Source organism: Drosophila busckii, chromosome 2R (genome assembly GCF_011750605.1).
Source record: "Drosophila busckii strain San Diego stock center, stock number 13000-0081.31 chromosome 2R, ASM1175060v1, whole genome shotgun sequence".
NCBI lineage: Eukaryota > Metazoa > Arthropoda > Insecta > Diptera > Drosophilidae > Drosophila > Drosophila busckii.
In genome coordinates, this window is record NC_046605.1 from 16372444 (window position 1) to 16397523 (window position 25080).

The 25080-nt window shown below is 38.3% G+C and overlaps 1 protein-coding gene across 2 annotated transcripts in view; it reads right to left on the reverse strand.

The window, feature by feature from the left end:
* The window catches only part of LOC108597779, a 35683-nt gene extending 23911 nt beyond the window's left edge, over positions 1-11772 (reverse strand). For both annotated transcript variants that reach the window (XM_017984495.2, XM_017984494.2), the window contains exon 1: positions 11408-11772. In XM_017984495.2, coding sequence (XP_017839984.1) covers positions 11408-11519 — 112 coding nt within the window. In that variant the 5' untranslated portion in view covers positions 11520-11772. The remainder of the gene's footprint in view (positions 1-11407) is intronic.
* Positions 11773-25080: the final 13308 nt, after the last annotated feature.

A 25080-nucleotide genomic window follows, 5' to 3' on the forward strand; every position in this document is an offset into this window, starting at 1 on the left:
AACATCTCCACAAAAGCTTCATCAACTTTTGGTCATAGCCGAGGCCAAGAATATTTAATATTATTTATTTATGCGCAAGCCATAAATACATAAATATTTTTAATGAACTATTTGAGCTCTGCCATTAAATAGCTTTTTGCTTAATTGAAAATTGCTGAAAGTTGCAGAGAAAAGTTGCCAGGGGAAATGCTTAATTCTAATGCATAAAGTTGTATATTTTTAGTATAGCAACAACCTAATGCCTTTTATATTTGGCAAAAAGTAAAGCAGCGCCGGCCTGCAGTTTGGCCAACTAAACAGCAACTAGTAGTAGAAACCAAACAATAACAATAAGCAGCAAGTTGCGCATTAACTGAGTTAAGCAACAAACTTTTCCACTTTCGAATTTTTAATTGCCCCACACACACACACACAGACACACAAACATGTACAGTTGCGTACTCTCACTTACACTGCAAACAAACAAAGTAATCAAAGCTGTTGCTTGCGAATAAAAATAAATGATATTATTCATGATTTACTTATTTGCCATTGGATTCAAGCCGCAGACATTCGCCTACACTAAATTGTTGCATACACATACACCCACGCACACACCCACACACACACACACATAGGCACATAAAAACGCACATTGACTTATGCGCCGCTGGAAGTTATGAAGGACACGCGGCTCGAGGGCAATTTTAGCTTAGGCTCTCACCATGGGATACTTAAAGGTTATGCTGGAATTCTCGAGCAGACACAAAGCATTATTTATATAAATATATATAAATTGCTTTACTTTTAGGCTATTAAATAATTATTGCTACGGTTCGGGCCTTAAGCTGCGGCATCTGATAGTCCAACAATGATTTGTGTTTTGTAGATTTTGTCTACTTTCGGTTTGCAAATCTGCGGCAAAGGCAGCAAATATTCAATCTATGCGTTGTGTGCGTGTAAGGAAAACAAAAATACGCCGGTCTATGTATTAGAGACACACGCATACATACAAAGCTGCAGAGCAAGATACTAGTGCTGGCAGAATAGACAAATAACTTCAACTACAGATACAGACATATCTAGGTTTTTAGATATTTATTGCTATATTTATTAATTGAATATTTAAGTTGGGAAAACTTTGAGCTTAAATTGCTCGTTTATTTTGAACACTTTTATATTTAAATACATATAGCATTTAAGAATTAAAATAAGTATATATGCATTAAAATATTAATATATATATATTAAGCTTCACCTTCATTATGATGACTTTAGCTTTTGGCTAGTTGATTACTTAGCCTGTAACTGAAAACCAGTATTAGTCGTATTAGAATAATTTTTCGTTATCCAATTCATACAGTCATCAATTCTCGATGATTAGTAATGTTACTTATAGCATTTCTAGGCATTAGATTTAACTTTTTGGCATTGCTAGTAGCTCAAATGTTGTGTGCCAAATGTAAAATACAAAATAGTCACATCAATTCTTTAATTTGTTACAAATCTGGCTAATAGCAATTCGTATTTCGTACTATCGCATGCAATTTCAAAATAGCTATGTCTAGCTATAAAATAGCTAAACTGGCTAGCACTGTCGGGACCACACTCGAAAGTTACCTCATTGTTAAAGCAAAGTCAAGTGAATAAATGCAAAACAGTGGGAAGCAAATGAACGAGAATTTTGCCGAGCGAATCAGTCAGGATGTGCTTTCAACTGTGTGTGCGTGTGCGTGTGAGCTGCTTGCGTGCTGGCATTATACGGCTCAGGTTGCACCGCATCTCTCCCGCTTCTGCAGTCACTTTTACAATACACGCTCGCTTACAGTATCTAATGGCTGAAATTGTTGCCGTTGCCGTTGCCGTCTCGCAGTCTTTGCTGTCATCATCATATTCTGCTTGGCGTTGTTGCTGTGTCGCTGTCGGTTGTCGTTGTCTTTTCGCATTTCTTGCGAGTGGGTTTTTTTTATTCATTTCTTCTGTTTTTTTTTTCTAACATAGCTTGCGCATTCGGCCTGCCTGGCGACCCCTTCGTTTTTTGTTGACAGTATCATTAGGCATTGCTGTTGGTGTTGCTGGCAGTTGCTGTTGCTGTTGCTGCTGCTGCTGTGTTAACCGTTATCATTTGTTGTCCTTGAGTCCGGGGGGCTCGGGGCGCTTCATCCTTTTGTAAGCAAAGGCATTGGCACTGGAAATCGCGCAAATTCTGTTCCCCAAAGATTAAAGGCAACAAATAACAAACCAGCCAAGACAGCAATGTCACAAATTCGCTTCGCTTCTGCTTCTTCTTCCATCATCTTTGTGCGCTTGTAGTTGTTTTTTTTATTCTGCTTAGCTGGCAGCCGGCAGAAATTTATACGCGCCGTATTTTCTACATAACATACATATATAGCTATATATATTTTTATAATTTGTATTATTGTTGTTGTTGTTGATTTGGTTGCTTTGGTTTTATTTTCAGTTTTTTTCGCTGTTTGTTCGTTACGCTCTGAAATTTAAGCAGTTAGCTAATAAATTATGCTTGTTGGGCACTTTTCACATTTTCACTTTTCTAGTGCTTTTTACTTCACACACAAATATTTGCATACTTCTGGGCGCCAGCGAGTTTCAATACGGTTTTAGCTCATTATCGCAACGCAAAGTCGCTCCAATTGCGTCATTCAGTCAGAAAAGTCCGTGCGTACTTTGACTGTCTGTCTGTCTGTCCGATCGTCCGTCAGTCAGTCGGACAGGCTGTTGAGCTAAGCTAACCACAATTTGCCCGCTGCTTGCTGCTTGCTGCTTCAGTTGAGTGCGAAGCGCTGCTTGCCAATAATTTCGAGAGCAATTTTCATAAATTAGCCTGCCACACGCCTTCGCCCCGCACCCACACAACTGTCAACTACTTCAACTGTAATCCAAATTGTTACGCAAGCTCCTCCACGCATTTACATACATACTTATGTACAAACATTCATATATATCAAGCGCTGCTCCCTCCCTACGCATGTCTGGCAAACAGAGTTGCTTTTTAGTTGGCATTCTGTATGGGCGTCGCCGTCGTATAGCAACTGCCAGCTGAATAACCAACTGGGGCTGCCTTGCCACATCTTACAAGGAGACACCACGTAAACTTTAATTTATGTAGAGCACACAGCAATGTGCAGCCAAACGACGCTAAACTTAAAGCAAAGCTGCCCCCCAGCCGAACCAGCGAAAGTGTAAATTATCAACGGTAATTAAGTAAAGCTCATGCATGTGCCTGTCTGTGTGTGTGTGTGTGTGGGCTTGTTGCAGCCATTAGCAGTAGGCCGCAACACGCTGACTATAAATTTGAAATTAAATACCATAGACCAGCCTCAGAAACCACCAAAGCCAAACAGCAAACTATAGAGAACCCGCTCAAATTCTCGCGCATCATAACAACAATAATTTTAATAAACAAACTTGGCTATATAAAGAAAACTTTGTTTGCTAATTAGTCAAAAATATAAATAGCACATGAGTCTTTAAATATACAAAAAATATCTATATGCATTTTATTTAAATTCATTTAACTAGCTTAACTCATAGAAAAATAAATGCGCAAACTTTATTTAATTATATTTTAATTAACTGACTGCAATTATTGAAAATATTTAAATTGCACAAATAAAACATGTTGTTAATAAAATGAGTAATACTTTAATTATAATTTAATTTTATACGATAATTTTTTATGCACAATATTTAAATTGTGGTAAATGCACAAATGAAAATTGTTGTTAATGAATTTTAACCACTCACCATGTAAATAAATATTTGTTGTTAAAACTGCTGCATAAATAAATTAACTTTTATTTAAAGCTTCAAAAGTGCTTCGCCAAGCAATACACGTATTTTATTTTTTATTTTTTTTTGCTTACTGAAAAAAATAACCTTGAAAACTAAAACCAGCCTGTCCAGCGCAATGGCTGACACTGAAACTACACCACACCCCCAGCCCCGCCGTTTGTCTGTTGGAAAATTAATTACCGCATCATGGCGCTAAAATGGCGGCCAACAACATTGACTACGTTAATGCCTCAAAAGTCATGTCTAAACTTTTGTGCGCTGCCAACTAAAAAGTTTCTAATTACGACCGTGAAACCGACTAGCGGCGCTGTATTTTTTTATATATATATTTTTTTTATACACTTAGAGGCTTAGCGTTGGGCATAGAGGATCTGGCAGTCGCTTATCATTTGGTGTTTAAGTTTTTAATACAAGCTTTGTCTGTGTCTGTGTGTGTGTCTGTATGTGTGTGTGTGTGTTTTAATACAGCTGCCAGAATGGAAGCCATGTAAATTGTAATTACACTTAAAACCATAATCCAGTTTGCCGTGTACCTTTTTAATGCGCGCTCGGTTGGGAGCTATATTTGCCGAAAATACGCATTAAAGCGCTGCTAAGCTAAGGTTGGCAACAGCAAATGCGTTTGGCTTTAAGCAGAGATGACAACCGCGAGTTAAGTTACTTAACGCACAAACTGTCTGTGTGGCAACAGAAAAAAACAGAAACGAAGAGATCAGCCCTAAATAAAGCAAACGACAAAAATTTAATAAAAAGTTAGACACTAAACAGTGCATAATTTATTAAAGTCTATAACAATTTGAGAAGCCTAAAGAGTCCAGAACTTGGGAAACTAATATAAAATAAATTAGTCGTTGATTATGCATTAAATAATTATGATTTTTTATTCATTTGGTTTGTTCGCTGGTCTCTTTTAAATAAAATGAATAAGCGAAGGGTGAGTGAGAAACGTTATTGGAGTAAATTTATTTATAAACGATTCAAGTGTTTGTCCGTGTAATAAGAATCGATTAATAAAAAATATACTACTAAAACAGTAATTATAACTAAAATTAATAAAGCGTGATCATAAAAAAAAATTAATTTTTCCATTAAAGGTGAGGCTCTGTCTTGAAGTCCTAAATTAGCTCATGTTGACATTAGTTTTCTAATAAAAGTAAAATACTTTATATATGGAGCTTAAATCCATTGCACTAATCTGCCATATTAGACGTTAATTAGTTAATAATGGTAATTCAGAATAACTATTTTGGTATCACTCACTTAATATATATTTAATATACAAACTTGTAGTAAAATAAATATAAAACAGCATCAAGAACTTAAAGCCTTAGACTTCCGTATAGGTAACTGTTTAAATTTCATTTAAATCGTGACAAGCTCATTCAGAAAAAACTGAATCGGCAACTTTGATAAGGCGGCACTTCAGCCTTAAAGCAGTTAGACTATAAATTAATCGTATAAATTAGCTGATAATAAACATGTGCGGACGAAAAAGTTTTTAACCAAGAGAATAGCAGGGCTGAAACTTTTAACTAGTAGTTGCAACAATTTTCAACTCTTAAGCCACACGCACACACATAAGAGCACACACACATATGAATATATAGTGATGCTTTTAGCTTTAGTTGGAGTTGCAAGCGAGCCAAAGACAAAGTGCTACGCATATGTCTTTTGGCATGGCTTTGTGCTTTGGCTTTGGCTGCTTCGGCTGCTTGTTGCATAATTTCAATTTTGTGAATTGCAGCAACATCGAGATGACTTTGGGCTTTAGCTTTAGCTGTAGCTTTGGTTCTTAGTGGGCCATTTGGCAGTCTTAGCTTTTGGCGTCAATGTGCTTGTTGGCATTTAAAACGCAGACAGTTTGCTCCAGTTGCCTCAACGCGCAATTACTTAGACGCACACACATACACACACACGCATACGCAACTGTCTGCTGGCAAAGAGAACAATGAAAAAAAAAATAACACAGTACGAAAAGTTTTGCAAAAGTTTTGGCCTCAAGAATAAAAAGGCGCAAAACCCAAAAAGTTTTCACTTGAAATTCAAGCAATTGCTGCTCCAAAAAAGTTGCAGCTTGCCAGCGAGACAAATAATAGGCAAATGCTCACAGTTCTCCGACTATAAACATATATACTTATATATCTCGCACAATTCTGTTGCAGCAACAACTTTGGAATGAAATTGTGTCAGCGCGAATTTCGACTTCACTGTCTGTCTGTCTGTCGCTCTGTCTGTTAATGCGCATTTAACTTTAAGGCAACATCATGTCAGCAATGACATTAAATAAACTCACACACACACACACACACGCACACGCAGAGGCTGAAGCGAAATCAAGCGCACACTTGAAGCAAATTAATTGCTTCAATAAACTTAAACTTCCCTCGAGTATTTTTGGCTTGAAAAGTGCAAACAAGCCCCATGGACTAATAATTAGAGCAAACAACTCTCTGCGGCGACGGCGGCGGCGGCGACAAGAGCGGCGAGTGTTAAAAATCTTGTGGCACGCCTCTTCATAGTCTGGGCATGGGACGAAAGGACAATAGCGGCGGCCGCTTGTCAAAAACTTCTACGCACAACAACAACAACAACAGCAACTGTGGCTCGTTAGCAACTGCTGGGCTATCAAACTATGCACATCATCATCATCGCCATCATCAGTTCTCTCAGCGTTAACCATGATGCGCAACTTTCGATGGTCCAGAGCTACACAACTTTGACCCACAAAAAAATTGTTAGGTAAATCGGAAAAGCATTTGCATGTACGATAAGCAGTCAAAGTTGAAGTGCCTGTCAGCCAGTCTAACCTTTAATAGCTTTGCATGATTTGCACAAAAATCCATTTCAATTATGTTCACACACACACGCACACACACGTTCGAGCTTCGAGTTAAATGTGCTTGCAAAATTAATAATGCACGGCAAGAGTTTCCAGAAATTGATTCCAATAATGCATGTAACGAATAAATTCTGGGAAACACATTTGAAAGCCGATTGAGCAGCTCTTGTAGCTGTGGAAAGCTCAAAAATGAAAAGCTGACAACACAAAGCTGATTCTACGAATCCAAAGTTTACGGGATAAGCGATAGACACACGAATAACTGAAATAGGCTTTAAAAAATGCCTAAAAAAGCGTAGATAAATATTTGCAAAAATAAAGCTTTTAGCTCTTGGTAAGCCAATAAAGTAAAGTAAACATTAGCATGGGCTCGAGTTGATAGGTGAGAAAAGTAAACTTTAGTTAATTTTGAGAATAGAATGCATGGCTCTAAAATTAAACCAGATGCCATGCAAATTGAAAGCAAACAAAACCTTTTTAGAAAAATTGAATATATGTAAATATTTACCACACACGCTTAGTAAACATTATATATAGGCAAGTTATGAATTAGATTCTTTCTGGATGCCAAAATTTATAGAAAGAAGCGCTGCTATTGTTTTTCATTATAATTAACAAGAGTTGTTTTCATTATAAACAAAAATTAAGCAGAGCAACATCAAAGCAAAATAAAGAGAAAAATTAAGTAAGACTTAAGTAAAGTTAGGAGCAAAAGTTGTCTTTATAAAAATAATAAATAATGAAATTTTATATAAATATAATTTGTATTGAATTATATAATTGAAATTTTACTTTATGCTTTGTATACTTTTCTTTACATACAAAACTCTTTTGAACAAATTGATTGAATTCTTTTCCTTACATAAAATGCAAGCCAAAAAAAAATTAATACACAATTTAGCCTGAAATTTCTCAAACCAATTCATAGAAGGCAGAGCACTTAGAAGTTAAAGCAGCAAAGAGTTGCTAGTGGAAATTATGGTGAAGTTAATTTTGGCTTAATCTGAGGTTGATGTAAAATTTGTTCAGTCTAAAACTGACTGAATTTGTAGATTTAGCAAACTTGCTGATAATACAATACGCGCTTTAGTTTTTGTCATGAGCTGCCCACAAGAGCCACGCCCACTTACCCAAAAAATCGCAGCCGGTATTCGCATACGCATTACGGTAACCAAAAGCTGGCGCCAACTTCAAATTATGTGGAATTTACGTGCTTTCAACGCCAACAAGAAGTGCAAGCAAAACTGCAGACACCAACACACACGCCCTGATTTACACATGATACCAACTACATGCATATGTGTGCATGTGGGCGATGTTGTGTTGGGTGGGTGGGGGGTGTGTGACCATTAGTTTTTGCGCTGATTATTATGGCTGCCAACGCCCCACGTGGCGTTGCATTTGTAACAGGTGAACTTTATGGCTCTGTTGGCGTTGGCTTTACCGTTGCCTTTACCGTTACCTCTACCATTACCTGTGTGCATATGTGTAACTGCAAGAGTGTGTGTGTGTGCTATTAAATTATGCTCGCCAACGTACGCTGTGGGTGAGACTGTCTACATAGGCCTTGACCTGTGCTCCACACGCGCGCGTGTGTGTGTGTGTGTGTGTGTGTGTGTGTGCCGGCAACGCTGACAGCAGCGCCTTGAGTTTATTTAAAATTATTACGCTCGAGATGAAGAAATATTGAACATACGTGCCACACGCGTTGATTACGCTGCATGCAACTGAAATTGCAGCAGCAACTGCAAGTTGAATTGCAACAAATATTTGACAGCTTCAATTAATTATTCAATTAAACAACAATTAGGCAGATACTTTGCCTTACATTACGCATACGCCATGGGCATACGCCGACAGCAGAGCAGAGCCTGCGGTTTAGCCCTCAGCTGTCTGATTTAATTAAAAGCAGTCGGTAGCCAAGCAATTAAGCCAAAGCGCCTAGCCTGCCAATTGAGCTATAACTGTAACTTTTTGAATGTGCGTATGCTGCTGCACTGAAAATTAAATCTGGCCAAAAGTTTACGCAACTAACTTTTCTCTTTTTGTAGACTTATGTACTTATTTAATGTCGACTTTGGAAAAATACAAATTGTTTGATATGTAAAATTAATTAAATGTAAGTGTTTTAAAATTAAATGGCAAATGTTTTTCTAGGAATGAAGAAAAAGCTGTGACCCAACATATGTGGCCATAATGTGTGGCAAGTTAAATAAATATTAACAATAAAATACAGTTTTCGGAATAATAAACTGCGAGCATAATCCAGTCTGTTGTAATCTGCACAGCGAACTCGGAAAGAGTTCGTCCGAGGAGGAGTTAATAGTGAACCTTTAACAAATTTATTATCTCCTCACCCAATTAAGATATATGGCCAAGTATGATGCAACTTCCACAGGAATGTTGACTAAATTTTCTTACGATTTATTTTGTAATGAAGCATTTTTCTTAATTGGTTAATTTATTTATTTATTTAATGTCAACTATGAACAGTCGACGATAAAAGAAAAGGATTACAAAAAATATTTAAAATTTAATTTAAAAATTATTTAAATATTGTTTTTGTTTTTTTAGATTTGATAAACTTATAGATTGGGAGTGTTAAACAGACCCAACATTTGTTGCAAGGATTGGGGAAACCCCAAAAACCCAATCAGGTCTAGGTTAGTGTTAATTATTAAGAGTTAAAAAAGTTAATGCAAACTTTAATCTATAAAAATCAAAGGATAAAAGACAATAATATCTTATAACTGAATATAGAAAATAATTTCTACAACAGTGGCTAATACTTAAGTTTAGAATTAACTTCATAGTTAACATAGAACAAAGAGCAGCATTTTAACATAGAAAGTGAAGATCATTTTCGTTTTGAGCATTAGATGCATGTCATTAAAAATCTTTTAAATAAGATAAAGAATTTAATATGATTTAATTCAACAAAAGTTCGTGCGAGCTCTATGCAAATAATTATATCTAACAGATTATTATATTATAATCATAAGAACGAATAAGCAGTTCGATTTATAGCTGTGGCAAGTCCAGTCATTGCTCGATGTTAATTTTCACATTTCAATAGCAGCTTCAATGCTCGCATAGATTAAAGTTTGCCATGCATAGTATTTGTATTTGTATATTAGAGCGCATTAGTGTGCTAAATTATGCAAATGCTTGTGTGCAGTAAAAATGCATTTTTATTGAGGCATGGCCTTCAAATAGCAACGCTCTGCCACTGCACTATGGGTCGTTTCTGGTGACATGCAACGCATGCATATTGATTTATGTATGTCGCTGACTAAATATTAATGCGCTCCAAATAAAACAAGAGCGCAGCAGAAGCAGCGCAACAAAAATGTTTGCATTTAAGAACTAAGCTCTTGTTTTGCTTTGTTGCTTACCAGAGTAAGTGCATAAATATATATATACATATATATATATATATATATATGGTATGGTCTGCTTGGCGCAGCTCTGCTCTGAATTTTCATTACAACATTGACAGTGACAGTTACACACACACACACACACACAATATAGAGAGACGCCCGAAAAAGTAGGCAACAAAAGTTGGCATAGCATGCAACAATGCATGTGCTAGATGTGCCAGAAGTGCACAGCTCCAGGGCCAGCAACTGGGTCGGTTTATTTGATGATTCTACAGAACAGTTCCATGGCCCAAGGGTGGCCACGCATAGAAGGGCGTTAGAGGAAGAGAGAGAGAGTGAGTGACAAACAGTGGGCGATGGGTCTAGCCAGCGAAGTTCAATTCTAATATTCAAGTTATTTAATTAAAAAAAAATCTAAATAAAATTAATATGCTTACAAAGTATGTTTAACAATTTGCTACAATGTAAATATTGCTCATCTAAAAAATTCATTTATGCATAGTTTGTTTAATTATATTTAATAAATATTGTTTATCTAAACAATTCTTCTAAATTGTGAATAAAACCAATTGAAGTTATTCATTTTATTTCACTAGTCATGTGAAATTGCCCACTGTGCGCTAGAGCGAATGAGAGCGAAAGTACGTACACACACACACACACACACACACAGGCGCAGCAAGTGCTCTACTTATTTGAAGGGCTACACACACACACACACAGATGCGTGTGCATGTTGATCGTTTTTCTTTGCTGCGCTTTGCTTTTTATTTGTTTCAATGATTTGGCAACAAAACAGCGCGGCAGCACCTTGGGGCTATTCAACACTAACTGCCACGCCCACGCCCCCATGTACATGCCCCCGCACCGCCGCTGAGGGCAATTGCTGGCTTTGTTGATTGCTTGACAAATTGCCAACAGCAGCGCTTCTCTTCGCTGCCAAACATTCAGACACTTGTGCCCCACAGACAAGTGTTTGCGTTTATGTCGAATAAGAAGAAGAAGCAGCAGCAGCAGCAGCACGACAAGCTGTGTGGCATTGTTGTTGCTGCTGTTGCTGTTGCTATTGCGCTGACTGTTTGCTGTCAGTCAATTGACAAGTGATGCACGATTTCCGCAACAGCAGCGCTGACCTGTCGTTGCCAATAAAATGTTGCCCACAACTTGCTTTTATTGTTGTCGTCCTACCTCAAGTCAATCAAACTTGAAGAATCAAATGATTTTCTTTTACAGTTATTGTCATAAATTTAATTACGCATACGCGCTGTCAGCTACAGCAGCAAATTTAATTCGTCATAATTGCCATGCATGAAAAATGATTTTCAATAAAAAAAAATTGTTATCAATTGCAAATGGAGCGTGTGTGTCTTATGTGTGTTTTTGTTATATTTACCGCAAGTGCTGCATGCCGCCATAAATGCTATAAAAATGAGCGTCGTGCTTTTTTGCGCGCTGTCAAGGACACGCCCGCGCTTGATGTGATATAATCCACTTGACGCCGGCATTTTGTACGCGCTGTTGTTGTTGTTGATGTTGCTGTTGCTTTTGCTCTGTTTATTTGTTTGTGTGCTTTGTTTTTTCAATTGTTTTGCATATGTAAATCAATTTATCAATGTTCAATGCACACACTCGTTGGCATTTCACTCAAAACATTCGCGTTGACATTTTGTAGCCGCGTGTCCAACGCGTCGTATGCGCTATTTTAATTTAATTACACTGTTTTGTTTGTTTGATTTGTTAATTTGTGCTTAAATGCAATTGTTGTTGATTTTAATTCACTTGACTTTGGTTTGTTTTTTCTTAAATGTTGCATGCCACAGTTTTAGTTGCTTTGCTTAGTTTATGTTGGCCGCTGCCATATGCCACGTGCCACAGTTGCAACTGCATTATACATACGCGGACTTGAGTCCAGCACATTGCGTATACGCGGCGTAATTTTTTGCTTGCTTGCTGCTGTTGTTGCTGCTGCTTTGATTGACTGGCTGCAATTCGAATTTAATGCGCACACGGAGCGCACGCAACGCGTTGCCGCTGTGGTCAGAAATTAACTGACTGCATGCGGCGTCCAAAGGATGTGGCTGTGTGGCAACTGGCCGAGCAGCCGATTAAAGGCGTCGCTCGCTTCAGACGCTGACTGCGACGCACACTCGATGTCGTTGTCGTTGTCACAGTTGTTGCTGTTGCGCTTGCTGCTGCTGCTGCTGCTGCTGCTGTTGTGGGGTAAACTTCGGCGCGCTTGTGCATGCTCGGACGACGCTTGTCTGTTTACTTTACGCTTTCGCATGCGACTGGCACTAGCGTTGATGTTGGTGAGGACACAGACACGGACACGGATACGACCGCTGTGTGGCAATCGTAGCAAACATCACAAATGGCTAGCAAACTCTGCTCTGCTCCACTCCGTCTGCACTGGCAGCGACGCCAGCAGCAGCAGCGGCAGACACGAACAAACGAATGCTGTGTCGCTCTCTTATGCTTTCTGCTCTCCCGCTGTCGCTCTCTTGCGTTTTTATAGCAACTTCCTTTCGTTTGTGCGTGTAATTGGTCCACGGGGAACAGACTAACAGACGGATGCGATTAATTTGGCGGCAAGGCAGCTTAAAACTGAATTATTTAATATATTAAATATATGAATCGTTAATAAATATTAAGCACCATATAAATTATTTTATTTAGTAAATAATTTTTATTTAGCCGTAAGCCCTGCTTGGCATAAATTAGCGTAGGTTTAAATAAGAATTATTTAAATATTTAAAATATTTGTATAAATTAATAAATTACAATTCTATTGAATTAAATTGAAACTATATAAAAAGAATTAATTATGCATATTTAGTATTAAATACATACATTATATTTTTAAATTATTTTTTAATTTTTTTAACTATATTTCTTAAGTCTTTTCTAAATGGTACATAGACTGGCAGACAAATATATATAAATAAAAAATATGTATTAAGAGTTAATGTGTGGAGGATAAATTATTCATTTAATTTACGGCATAATTTTAAACAATTTAAAATATTATTCATTTTTATTTAAATCCAATTTATTTTAACTTGATTTATTGACTTATTCAAGTGTACATTATAATTTTTGCCAATATTCTTGCCTTGATTTTTGTATGTAATTGCCCGATTTTATCAATTTTTTTATCAAATTAAATGTGTTTACATTGCATATTTGCAACATTTGTCTTATAAATTATTTAGAATATTAAATATCTTATTTAAATGTTTATTTAATATTATTATTCAAATACTTGAAGATATCAAGCACAGAATTATTCTATGATATGCACATCAAACTAAAGCAAAACAGCTGTTACATTTTTATAGCAAATACTTTTGAGAGAGCAACGCCAACGATTCTCTCTTCAGCTCTAGCAGCTGCGCACTGTAGAGAATGCTATAAAAATGCCGAATGTCTATGCTTTGCTCTTCGTCTTGACTGTGCTCTCTTGAAGTTTTGCTTTGCAGCCGTGCGTTTCGGCTTTCGTGTCTGGAGCAGCTGCAAACAAGCCCCAAAAACCGCTTTAATTTGGGTTATTGTGCTGAAATTAGTAAAAGGGCCAAGTTTGAACACAAACAGTCCCCCCGACCGACCGACCGAACGACCGACTGACTGACTGCAGCCATCAGCTCTGAAAACATTTTACATTTTGGAACAACACGCATAGTCTGGAGCTTTGGGTAAACTGCTAAATGCTTAGCATACTTTTTGGGGAGACTATCAAGCGATTTGCTTGCAGTTTCCAATGCGACTTTTGTTGTTAGCCCCGAAATCGAAGTAAAAGTCGTTGATTAGAAAAAATGAGCAACTTGCTGCATGCAAGAAATATTTTGCCCGCAGCAGTTTTAAACTTTTGTTTTTTTTTTTAAGACATTGGTCATATAAATGGCCCGCAACTTGCCAACTGAAATACTTAGTATATAAAATGTAACACGCTGACCAACTCTCAGTCTTTTATGTGTGCCCACAAGTTGCTAAATGTCTGCACGTGTGTGTGTGTGTGTGTGTGTGAGTGTGAGTGTATGCGTGGGCTTTCATTATCTAAAAACAAGAAAATCACAGACAATCAGTTAATGCTGCGTAGGAAATAAACTCGTCAAGAGCTCTGTTTTAACAGCATACACTCAAAGTAAAAGCACAAAAGTTGCGCTACAACTGCGGTAAGGGCGCTGAGTGGGATGGGGTTGGTTGGGGTGTGGGGCTGGGTGGATGTAGACTTGCCACAGTGGTTGTCATTGTGCGGCAAAAAGTTTGCCGGCTGTGAGGAGAGCGAGCGCTGAGCTCAGTTTGTTGTATCCGTCGTCGTCGCTTTGCGAGTTTGCAGTCAATGGTGCGTCATTATTTTCATTTATTGGCACAATCAGTCAACGTTTTATTTCCGGAATGTAATTAGGTAAGCTGACAGGCACAAAAGCAAATATACAGACGGACGGACAGACAGACACCGGAAATGTGTGTGTGTGTGTGTGTGAGTAAGTGCAATCCGTCGAATAACAAACGCAAATATAAACACAAAATATGCAAACGTAACCCAAGTGCAGGTCAGCCAGACACACACACACACACAAGCACTCATTTGCACACATTTACATATTTCATGCTTTTTTGCAACAGTCTTTCTGTCTGTTATGACAAAGTATTTGCAGCTACAATAACAACAACAACAACAACTACAAACACACACACAAAGTTAAAAGCAAACTGGCCTTTCATTCATGCGTATGTGTGCATATGTGTGTGTGTGTATTTATTTGTATTGTGCACTTGTCTGACTGCTTCAGTCGGTTTATTTGCCTACCTTACTGTCTGTCTGTCTATCTGTCAGATTATTAATGCGCTCATGCAAGCTAAAGCCAAAATGATTGCCTGTTTAATTTGCTTAATTTTAAACATTTTTTTCTCCGTTTGTTGCTTGTAGCAAAAAATGTTATTGCCAAAGTCGAAATAACTGACATTTCAGTATCACGACTGCCAATTTGTTAGCCTTATCTTCGACAAGCCCAAATGTTATGCCAAAATCAATTGATTTTTAATGCAGCTATCAGCAAAAATTAAAGATTGAGTGTGTCAGTTGATAAATTCTAGAATATGCATGATGACTGCTTGTGTACATTTCTGGAAGCACAAGAGAGTGAAGATCTGACTTGTTGTTTTATAAGACTTATATATTTGTTTTATATAACTGATTTAAATAAGTTATGAATAATAATAATTTTAAATTGTCAAATTGAATGCCAAACTCTTTGGACAAACTTTAGTGCTTAGCTAAGCCAAAAATTTATAAAAAAAGAAAAGATAAGATATAAGATATGCATACTAAATAAAATATATAAATATATATAATAAATGCTGATAAAATGCAAATGAAAATAAGCCCCCAGACACAAAGAGAATTAAATAATTTTGAGACCCGAACTCAGAAAAGCAATCAAGTTGGCAACCTTAATAGATTAAGGCTTGGTAATCAGTTGGAATGGCCTTAACGATAATACGCGAACAACTTATCAATTTTCAATTAGCTGCGCAGTAAATGCAATTAATAGTTTATTTCTTGTTTTATAAATAAAAGTGACAACAGTTGATAAGCAGACGAAGCTGCTGCTGCGACAAATCGCAGTTAATTGCTATTGAGGCAACTCGACTGCTGACTGGCTCGACTGCTATCTTCAATGTCAGGTCAGTGTGATTTACTGGAAGCCTTAACCGGCACCTAATTGCTCTTGACATCGAGAGCGAGCGAGAAAAATCAATTGTGCTATAAGTAGAACAAGCGACTTACAATTCGCAATTTAGCAAAACGAAAATAACAATGAGGTAGAGAAAGCTGAAAATGAAAAGCAAAAGCAACTGCAATCGTCGAATTGTCTGATTACTCATACGCCACGTGGAGTCAGTCAGCTGCGCTAATGGCATGCTTATATCAAATGATATAAACATTTACAGAAGCTGCCAAAATTGAAAACAAATACAAACGAACACTCGACGCAAGGACAACTCTCTGCCTGTAATGCAAACAGCCAGCAAAGTACTTAAGAAAGCAACAGCAGCAAGCAGCAAGCAGCGCAAATGAAATAAGCGAAACGCCAACGCCAATGCCAACGAGCTGGGAATGTGAAAAGTAGCTGCAACCAACTGAGGCTAGGCAATTGAGCGAATTTCATACACACAGCACCTTTAGCTGCATGCCAAATATCAAAAAAAGAAAAGGAAAGCAAAAAGATTGCCAAAAGGAAATAAAGTGAAAGCATTGCGAATTGCTGCGTGAGATATTCGCTGGCAGCAAGATGAATTGTGTAAGGCCTCCCACCCCCACCGACACCCACACGCTAGCCAAGCTATCAATATCATACACCCACACACACACATACATATAGACAGACGCTAGTGAGTCAGAACTGAAGTTGAGGCGAGTGAATTGAAGCGTTCTAGATCGAATTTCGAGCGCAGTAAATTTTTCAATCGACTCCACTAATAAAGGCAATAAATATACGATTCGTTCTCGCTTAAGCACTGCAGGCGTTCAGCAGCGCATTATTCGCAGTTTATATACTAAACTCGTATATATTGTTGTATTGTTTTCATTTTGCTTTATAATTCTCTTTCAGACTAAAAGCAGCGGCTCGCGAATAGCTTTCTAAGCATAATTTTCACACACAGACTCGCAGAGTCAACTACATGGCCCCGGACTTGGACTTTATTCAGTTGAGAGCTGGAGCTAGCAGCAGCAGCAGCAGCGCTCAGGCCGAGCTGACAGCGAAAATTTCATTACGTTTCATTGCATTTCACGTTAAATTCAATTTAACGTGCTGGTATTTTTCACTTTTTCCCGCACCCAACGAAACACAACGAAACAAAACAAAACAAAAAGCATGAAAAAGGGAAAACTGAAAAAGTTTGCACTATTTTCTGGTAAACATTTCTTGTGCTTTTCACTTTCGCTGCCGTCGCTGCCGTCTTTTGTTGTGGACGCCGCAGTAAATAAAAGCCAAAAGCAAGGAATAAAGAAATTTCTCTCAGCAAAACGCTTTGCACCCCGAAAATGGAAATGTGTCACAAAATGTCGCTGTCGCTTGTCCCACTCACAGTCCCAGTCCCAGTCCCAGTCCCAGTCCCAGTCCTAGTCACAGTCCAAGTTAGAGTCGCATTTGCCTTTTCCCTTGCTTCGTTTCATTTTGGGCAAAATGTGTTAAACGCATAAATGAGCTCGAGTCAAGTGAATTGCATGGGCTATGGCTTCTAAATTGCTGACGTTGACGAACTGGAAATAGTTTAACTTCATTTAGTGCCAAATGACAAAAAATCTGTGTATTATTTATAGCCAAGCCAAGCAACAAACTGACCAACAACAAACTCAGCCCAGCTCATTTTCATTTTTCAAATGTTGTCAAACTTGCGGCTTCATTCCAATTTTGCATGTATGTGCTTGTGTGTGTGTGCACTTAAGCAAATTGAATATGGAAATTGATTTTTATTGTAATTTCTCTCGATTATTTATATTGAAAGACTCGGCTCGCTGAAACATTGAAATTAGATTGCTTCCCCCCAAAGTTCGTCCAAGTCAAGTCGCCGTCGTCGTCGTCGCCGTTGGTTTAAGTAGATAAGCAACTTGTTTGTGTGTGTTGGTCTAGGAACTTGAGTAATAAGTTGCCGATTCAGCTGGCCAAAGATTAAAGTCGCATAAAAAACAGCGAAATGAAATGAGCAGCCAGCGAAAAACTCTTTTAACTTGGCTAAAAGTTGCCGCTGCTTTTGGCCATATAAATGCCATTGGGCGCGCAATCTCTTTGAGCCACAAATTAAAATCCGTTGGCTCATTACAAGTGTAAATGGCCTGGCTGAGACAAAAGCTGCAGCTGCAGCTGCAACATGCAAAATGCATTGTAGCACTCAAGCTCGTCGAATTCCCTCACCCCTCTCTCTGCACTTTCAGCGAAGCCACTTTTGCATTGATTGTTTTTGTCTCTTGCCATTTTATGTATTGTCAACAGCATTGTCGGCCATGCCTGCCAAGTCGTTAATTATTTTTTCACACACACACATGCATGCAGGCAGGGGCGTAATCAGCACCCCCTTACTCCTCTGAGATTATTAAAATATAAAAGTTGTAAGCAACTACAATAAAAATTCTATTAATGATATTGTGAGACTAATAGTTAAATATGTATAAATTTAGTCAATCGAACATTTTTGATAATAAAAAAACATTAAATGCCCGAAGTAAATAATCATTTTGATTAACGAACGATTGATAACGACGATTGCCAGTTCATAGTAGTCACTATAAACTATGTGTAGCCCCCTTAATTTACATGCCATCTACGCCCATGCTCATGCGTAGTTTTAAAGGCCGCAATGCTGCTACCACCGGGCCGCCAATTAACGCTCATAATTTTACAATTTAATTAAAAAATTTTGCATGTAGCCAGCCAGTCAGTCAGTCATTCGGTGCGTCAGTGTGTCAGTCATTCACTCACTCAAAGCATCAAATTGTATGCTTGGCGCTCTTTTGTGTCTTTATCTCGTTAATTATGGCCTTGGAATTTTGCAATTTTCAGTGCTCATGGTTATAGCCTGGCCAAAATATAAAGGAAACGAAACGAAATGTATTTATATCAAAAAATGATGACAATGCTTAAGTCTCAGAGCGAAGCTTGGTCATGTCCAAATGCCGCGATTTACGACATAAGCTGCAAGCGGCAGACAATAGACCGTTGAGCGTAGTTGATGATATGCGTGGGGCATGCACCACGGGCGGTGGAGAAAGAGTTGAGAGAGTTGATATGCCAGCGCCAGCGTCAGCAGCCACTTTGGCAATTGCCTTTTGTTTGCTGATTGCATTACGTTTGCGTCAGCTTCAGCGTCAGCGTCGCTGTCAGCGTCCGCGTCCGCGTCAGCGTCAGTGCCTTTTGGGCTCTGTGCGAAACTTTTAAATTAAAAGTCTAAAGCCAGCTTATGGCTCAGTTTTCTCTATCCGGTTAAGTCGCTTCATTACAACTAAAACTCAAGCGAGCCACACAAAGTTTCATATTGCAGTTAGCTTACCTAGGCTAAAACAAAGCAATTAGCTAGTCCACATACACACACACACACACACACACACGAACACACGAGCACACACTCATACGCACATACTTTAAAGTAGCTGAGCTCACTTGTCAGCTCTGGCAGTTGCTTTGAGCCATTTGTTTGATTTGCTGGCACGTGTGTGCTTTTAACTTGGGCTGGGCTGCTAATTTGACATCTGTCTGTGTTATGTTTGTCTTTGCCGAAAATAAATTAAATTTTCTTGTGTCAGTTAAAAGAACATTTAACATTTGAACCCCTCCCCAACCCCGAGCACAGTTAGACGGCAAGCCTTCAAACGTTTGAGACGCCGCTGCTGCTTGTCAAAATCAGTGCCAAAAGGTTCTTGACTCCTAGGGCTACAGTTGTCACGCATATATATGACGATATATATATATATAAATAGCACACATGCTGATCCTGCTGCTGCTGCTGTTAGCTGTGGTCGTAGCTAGCAACAGTTAGAGCCTTGCCACAGCAACAGTTGCACATTTGCCCACCACCAACTCTAAAACTGTAAAGGTTGAAGCAGCATTGCAAATGCTCTTCAAATAAAAAAGATCTGTGATATAATCTCAAGTGTATTTTTTATGTATTTTATATATAATATATAATTTATATAATTAATATAATTTTTAATATGATAGCAATACTCACTTGCAGATTAATTAATTTTTTTTTGCTGTTCGCTGTCATGTTGCATGCCACTGTGCAGCGTTGTGGCACAACTACGGTCAGCCTAATTAGTTTTCATTGGAATGAACACGTGTCCGCTAGCCATGGTCGGCAAAATGACACAAACATTGGACGCTGCTTTGTGGGGCCATCAACTGAGAGGTCTTCCTCTTCTCTGGCATGGTTTTGGCTTTTACCGGAAACGGATGCGGATACGCATTCGACGGGCGCAGCTGCAGCCTCAGCAATGGATTCACCCATAAATCCACACACACACACACACGCTCACACAGGTGAACAATGTGTGTTGGTTTAAGTGCAAAACGCATCATGTGGTTAATGGGCTTTAATTGCTGTTAGCTGCTGCTGCTGCTGCTGCCGCCGTGGCCGCTGTAATGGCTGCTTATGAAAAGTCATTGCAATGCGTCTGCATTTTTCATGGTAAAAACTACACCGATATAAGAACTTACAAGCTGCACTCATGCACACCATACAACATTTTATTTAATAGCTTAGCTATTTCAAAATAATTACAGCGCGACATTAAGTGAGCCACGCTAGTTGTAGCAGCGACAAAAAATGAAGTGGGTTAAATAAACGTAATAAAACGGAAGTAATATAAAAGTAAAGACAATTTGAATTAAATATATGTAGCACAGTTTGTTGCAATACATGCGGCTTAAAGAGTTGACTTCTATAAAAGAATTAAACCAGCTGACTAGTTGCTAAGCCAATGATTTATATACAAACTCTCAAATGTAAACAAATAACTTGCTCAATAGATTGAGTGTCACTGAATAAATTAACAAATTAAGCAATAAATATATTGAAATTAGATCGTATTAATATTCTACACATTAATGGATTAATTCACGCTCGTCGCCTCTAAGGGCACCAACTTCTTAACCAATCCCATATTTACACATATGTCCATAATATATTGTGAATAAAACAAATACTGAAATTATCTTTTATATATATTCAGCAACTAGATCACTGCGTGCTTAATCACCAGCAGTCCAGACACTACTGACCTGTTTGTGGCCTCGTTGCATAGTCTCTGCTGCTCTACGCTCGTCTGCGCTAGCGAGGGCATCGCTGTTCCTCAGACTTTCGTAAGCGCTCGATCGCTCTGAGCTGGTGTGAATGAGAGTATCGCTGAGAGAACGCTTATTGCATTGGGGATGGGTTTTACATTCACTACTGACCTGGTTGTGATAGTGAGAGCCTCTCTCCTCTTCTCTTGACTTTCGTTCGATCAGCCAGCGCTGTCTGCTGTTGCGACGAACAAGAGCGTCGCTCAGTTTATGGCTCAGCAAAGAAATTACGTGATTAAACACAATTGACGTCTATTTTATTTATCACTTAATTGTAGATTTGTAAAATATTTGAATAAAAATATGTCTAATATGTTAGTTCGCAAATATTCATTCTCAGCAATTTGAATGCCATGAAGAAGTTAAGCAAGAAATGTTTGAAATAGTTTATGTTATGACATTGTTTGATTTTTTACAAAAATTTTATTCATTTCTTGCTCATGGCAAACTTTAAGCAATAGCAAAAATTGAAAACAAAGTCATCACATCTCAATTTATTTACGTAGAAAATTTGCATAAATTGCTGTCATTCACAAATTGAAGCAGCAGTTAAAAGCCAAATACAAATCGTTTGTTTTTACAGCAGTTGTATCCACAATTGAGATAATATTTACTCTTCAAAATGGAATGTTGTAAGCTGGTCCACCTAACAATGTTTCACACCAAACAGATGCTCGGGCAACGAAACTTGCTCGACTTGCAACTATTTAAGCCCGCGAAGCAGCCACTTAAATTGGTAATAAAGGCAGCAGCATACTAAAATGTAATAGCCATTTAGCTTTTGCCAGTGAAAATCAACTGTAAATTGCATAAACTGTATAAACTGTAAATCTAACGGCACACAAAAGGCCACGGAGCCAAAGTTCTGGAGGATCGTGTCCCCAACGTGCAATGAAAGCGTTAATAAATTTCCACAACGCAGAACGCAGCACGCATATAACAAAAAAGAGAAAGCGCAAAAAAATCTCGCGCTGCTTTCAAATGCAAATCTCATTTTGCCACTGGCCCCACCCCTACCCCCACCACCAGCCACGCCTCTGCCAAGGGTTTTGCGCTAGTTTGGCGGCCGTCCATTTCATTGTACAATTTTAAATCACATTCACAATCTGATAACATTTAAATAAGCGCATGGCACAAAATTTCAAATGCCGCCCGAACGCTTAGACCGCAAATATTGTTGCCAGCAGCAAAAGGTGGCAAGTTGGGTGGCCCAGTCTAAAGTTTGAATTGCTCTCGAATTGTTTGGCAGAGCTTTAAAAAAGAAACACATACATTTAAATGCTGCCATGTGCTATTTGAATGTTGCTAGTTGTTGCGGCATATGTGACGACGCATTTGTTTGTTGCTGTTTAGGCGAACATGCCACACATTAACATATAACAATTTTTGGCTACTTTACACACACAAAAAAGGAGAAAAAAGAAACATCAACAAGTAACGCAACTTCAATGTTTTGTCCATAGTTTTATACACTTTTGATTTTTTATATAGAATGCAAAAGGGTAGCATGAGGTTGGGTGAGTGTATGTAAAAGGCAGATGGAGGCGTGGCAGACCTAAGTCCTTATAGCTGAGTCAAGTCTGTCTGTCCGTCTGTCTGTATAAGCAAGAAGAACTCAGAGGCTATAAGACTTCTAATCCACAAGTAAAATGGAATTTCCTTCCACCTCTTCTAAAAAATTTAAAAATCAATGGAATAGAATACAGTTTTTAAAGCATTTGTTTTACTCATTAGCTTAAGCAATTAGCTCTGAATTTGAGCCTGAACGGATAAATTACTTAGCCCTTTCTTTTATTCTTTTTTCACTTTATTCTATTTCTATATTTCCCGTCAAGCATTGCAACCAAACTGAGTATGTGTAGTCAAAGTGTATCATAAAGTTGGCTGAGTCAAACATTTGCTCGCTTTATTTATATTTTGTGCAAAGTTGTGCATTGGTAAACTCAAAAAAAGGAATATCACGCCCCGTTTAAATATAATTTACAATGAAATGAAATGTGACAGTCAAAAGTTGAACACGCCACAAATTTGCATAAAAAACTCATTATGAATTTCAATTAAATGGCCCAACGGCAACTTGCAAGTATCTGCACTGCAGTTCGAGCATTCAAATAAAAACCACAAACTTTCAATTGAAATGACTAAAATATGGTGTTCGAATGAATAAAAAGGCAAATAGTAAATGCTGTGATTTGAGTTGCAAATAAATATTGCACATGTGTAGCATAAATTGAATAGCATAAATATTTTCTAGGCTGTTAAAATGTATTTTAAATAATTTCGCTGGTCAGAGCAAATTGCAGAAAAATCTTTTGTTAAATACTTGCCGGCCACAGGCCACAGGCTATTATTATAAACAAAATGGAATATGAATTTAGATGGAAGCATGTTGCTGTTTAGAAATTTTTGCAGTTGGCCACAAATGTCGACACGTCTAGCATTCATAGAGCGCGTTGTTGCGGTTTTATTTTATTGCCAGCCCAGCAGTCAGGCCATATACATGAATATAGGCAGCTGTTGTTGTTGCATGCAACGCAGCGTGGCAAGCACTTGCTAAATTAAAACTGCCATTGTGCGTGCGCCCTGTCTAGACCGTTGCATTTATTTTGCATACAAAGCGGTTTGTAAAACAAAAGCGCAAATGCTGCTCTTGAAAAATGCGCAACACTGCGCGTGGCATGAGGCATGTGGCAGGCGGCATGAAATGCCTGTTTTAATGATAAACTGCTGCAAGCCACTGTCAGAACTGACAGCATATGAGCGTAAGAGCCTTTCGCTTGCCTTTAATGCGGAAATGAGCACGTGATAAAGGCCAGTCCGGACCCGGACCAGGGTCCGGGCATAAATCATTGCGCATTTTGGCGTGTGTAATGAAAATGCTTAACAGCTACTTAAAACGCGGCAAGCAAACAGCAGCAGCAGCAGCAGCAGTCGCGTGTAAATGACACTTGAAGCCGCATTACAAGCTGCCAGCCAGCACAAGCTGACAATAGGTGTCATTAAAAAAAAAAAGAAGTAAAGTAAAAAACAAGCCCCAAACCATACCCCTTGTGCCTTGTCAGCAACAAAGGTTGCAGCAACAACCCCCAAGCAGCTGCCACAAATATCAAGCGTTGACAGCTCAGCGAATTTTCAGCTGGCTGTTTATGCTTTTGGCAAATGAAATGGCTGCCAACATTTAAATTAGCCCACACGTTGAATTAGCACGTGAGTCAGCCACACACACACACACACACACAGCGGTTGCACACACAGACGTACACACACCTGACTGCCTGCAGTTTGTACTTTTGATTAATCGCCCGAGTTGGGGGGCGGGCAAACAAATACTTTTTACGCTTTTGCTTATAAATCTTGTTTGCCTGCGTTGCATGATATATGAGACTGTACGCAAATGTTGCAAGTACTTACTTATGCTCGAATCACAGTCTCAAGTTTGTCTGCTGGCAGCTTTTGATAAATCTGCTGCCAACTTTAAATTTAGTCGCTCTTGGCTGATAAATTTTATATGCTGCCATGTCTTTTGTTTGTTTACCAATTGTCAATTGACTAATCAGCACGCAGGCAGCTTTAAATATCAATTACATATAATTTAAAGTGCCTGTCGATTATAATTTATAACTTAAGCTCCCATTTTGCTGATAGCTATGATAATCAAGTTCCCAAGAAAATGCAAAAATTCGTGGAAATCGAAATCACTTTGGCTTATCAAACCACAAACAGTTCGTGGAAACTGCGCAAACATTTTAAACAAATATTTCATTCACATTCTCACAATGCAATCTAATCAGCACCTAACTGCTTGACAACGCGCCAACCAAGCCAGCGCCACTTGATTGGCTTACAATGTTCGTAAGCCAACTGGATTGCATATTACAGCTGCGCCGGCTGAGTCATGACTCTGATTTAAAAATAGGTACTTATATCACATGAACTGCAGACACATAGACACCAGATACGAACGCAAGCCAAGTGGCCTGATAACGAAATTAGTGAATGCGACATGACTTGCTGATTAGTCAACAAATTTATCGTAGCAACATGTCTGAATTCTCCTCTGTTTTCTTTTTTTTTTGGCTAACGCCAAAAACTGCAGAGCAACCAATTAAAAGTTAATTGTCTTGTATCTTGTATCTTATCGAGCTGCAGCAAATGCTTTGCAATTTTACAGACGCTATAAATAGCTACAGCCACTCGAGTTGAGCAATTAGTAAGCAAT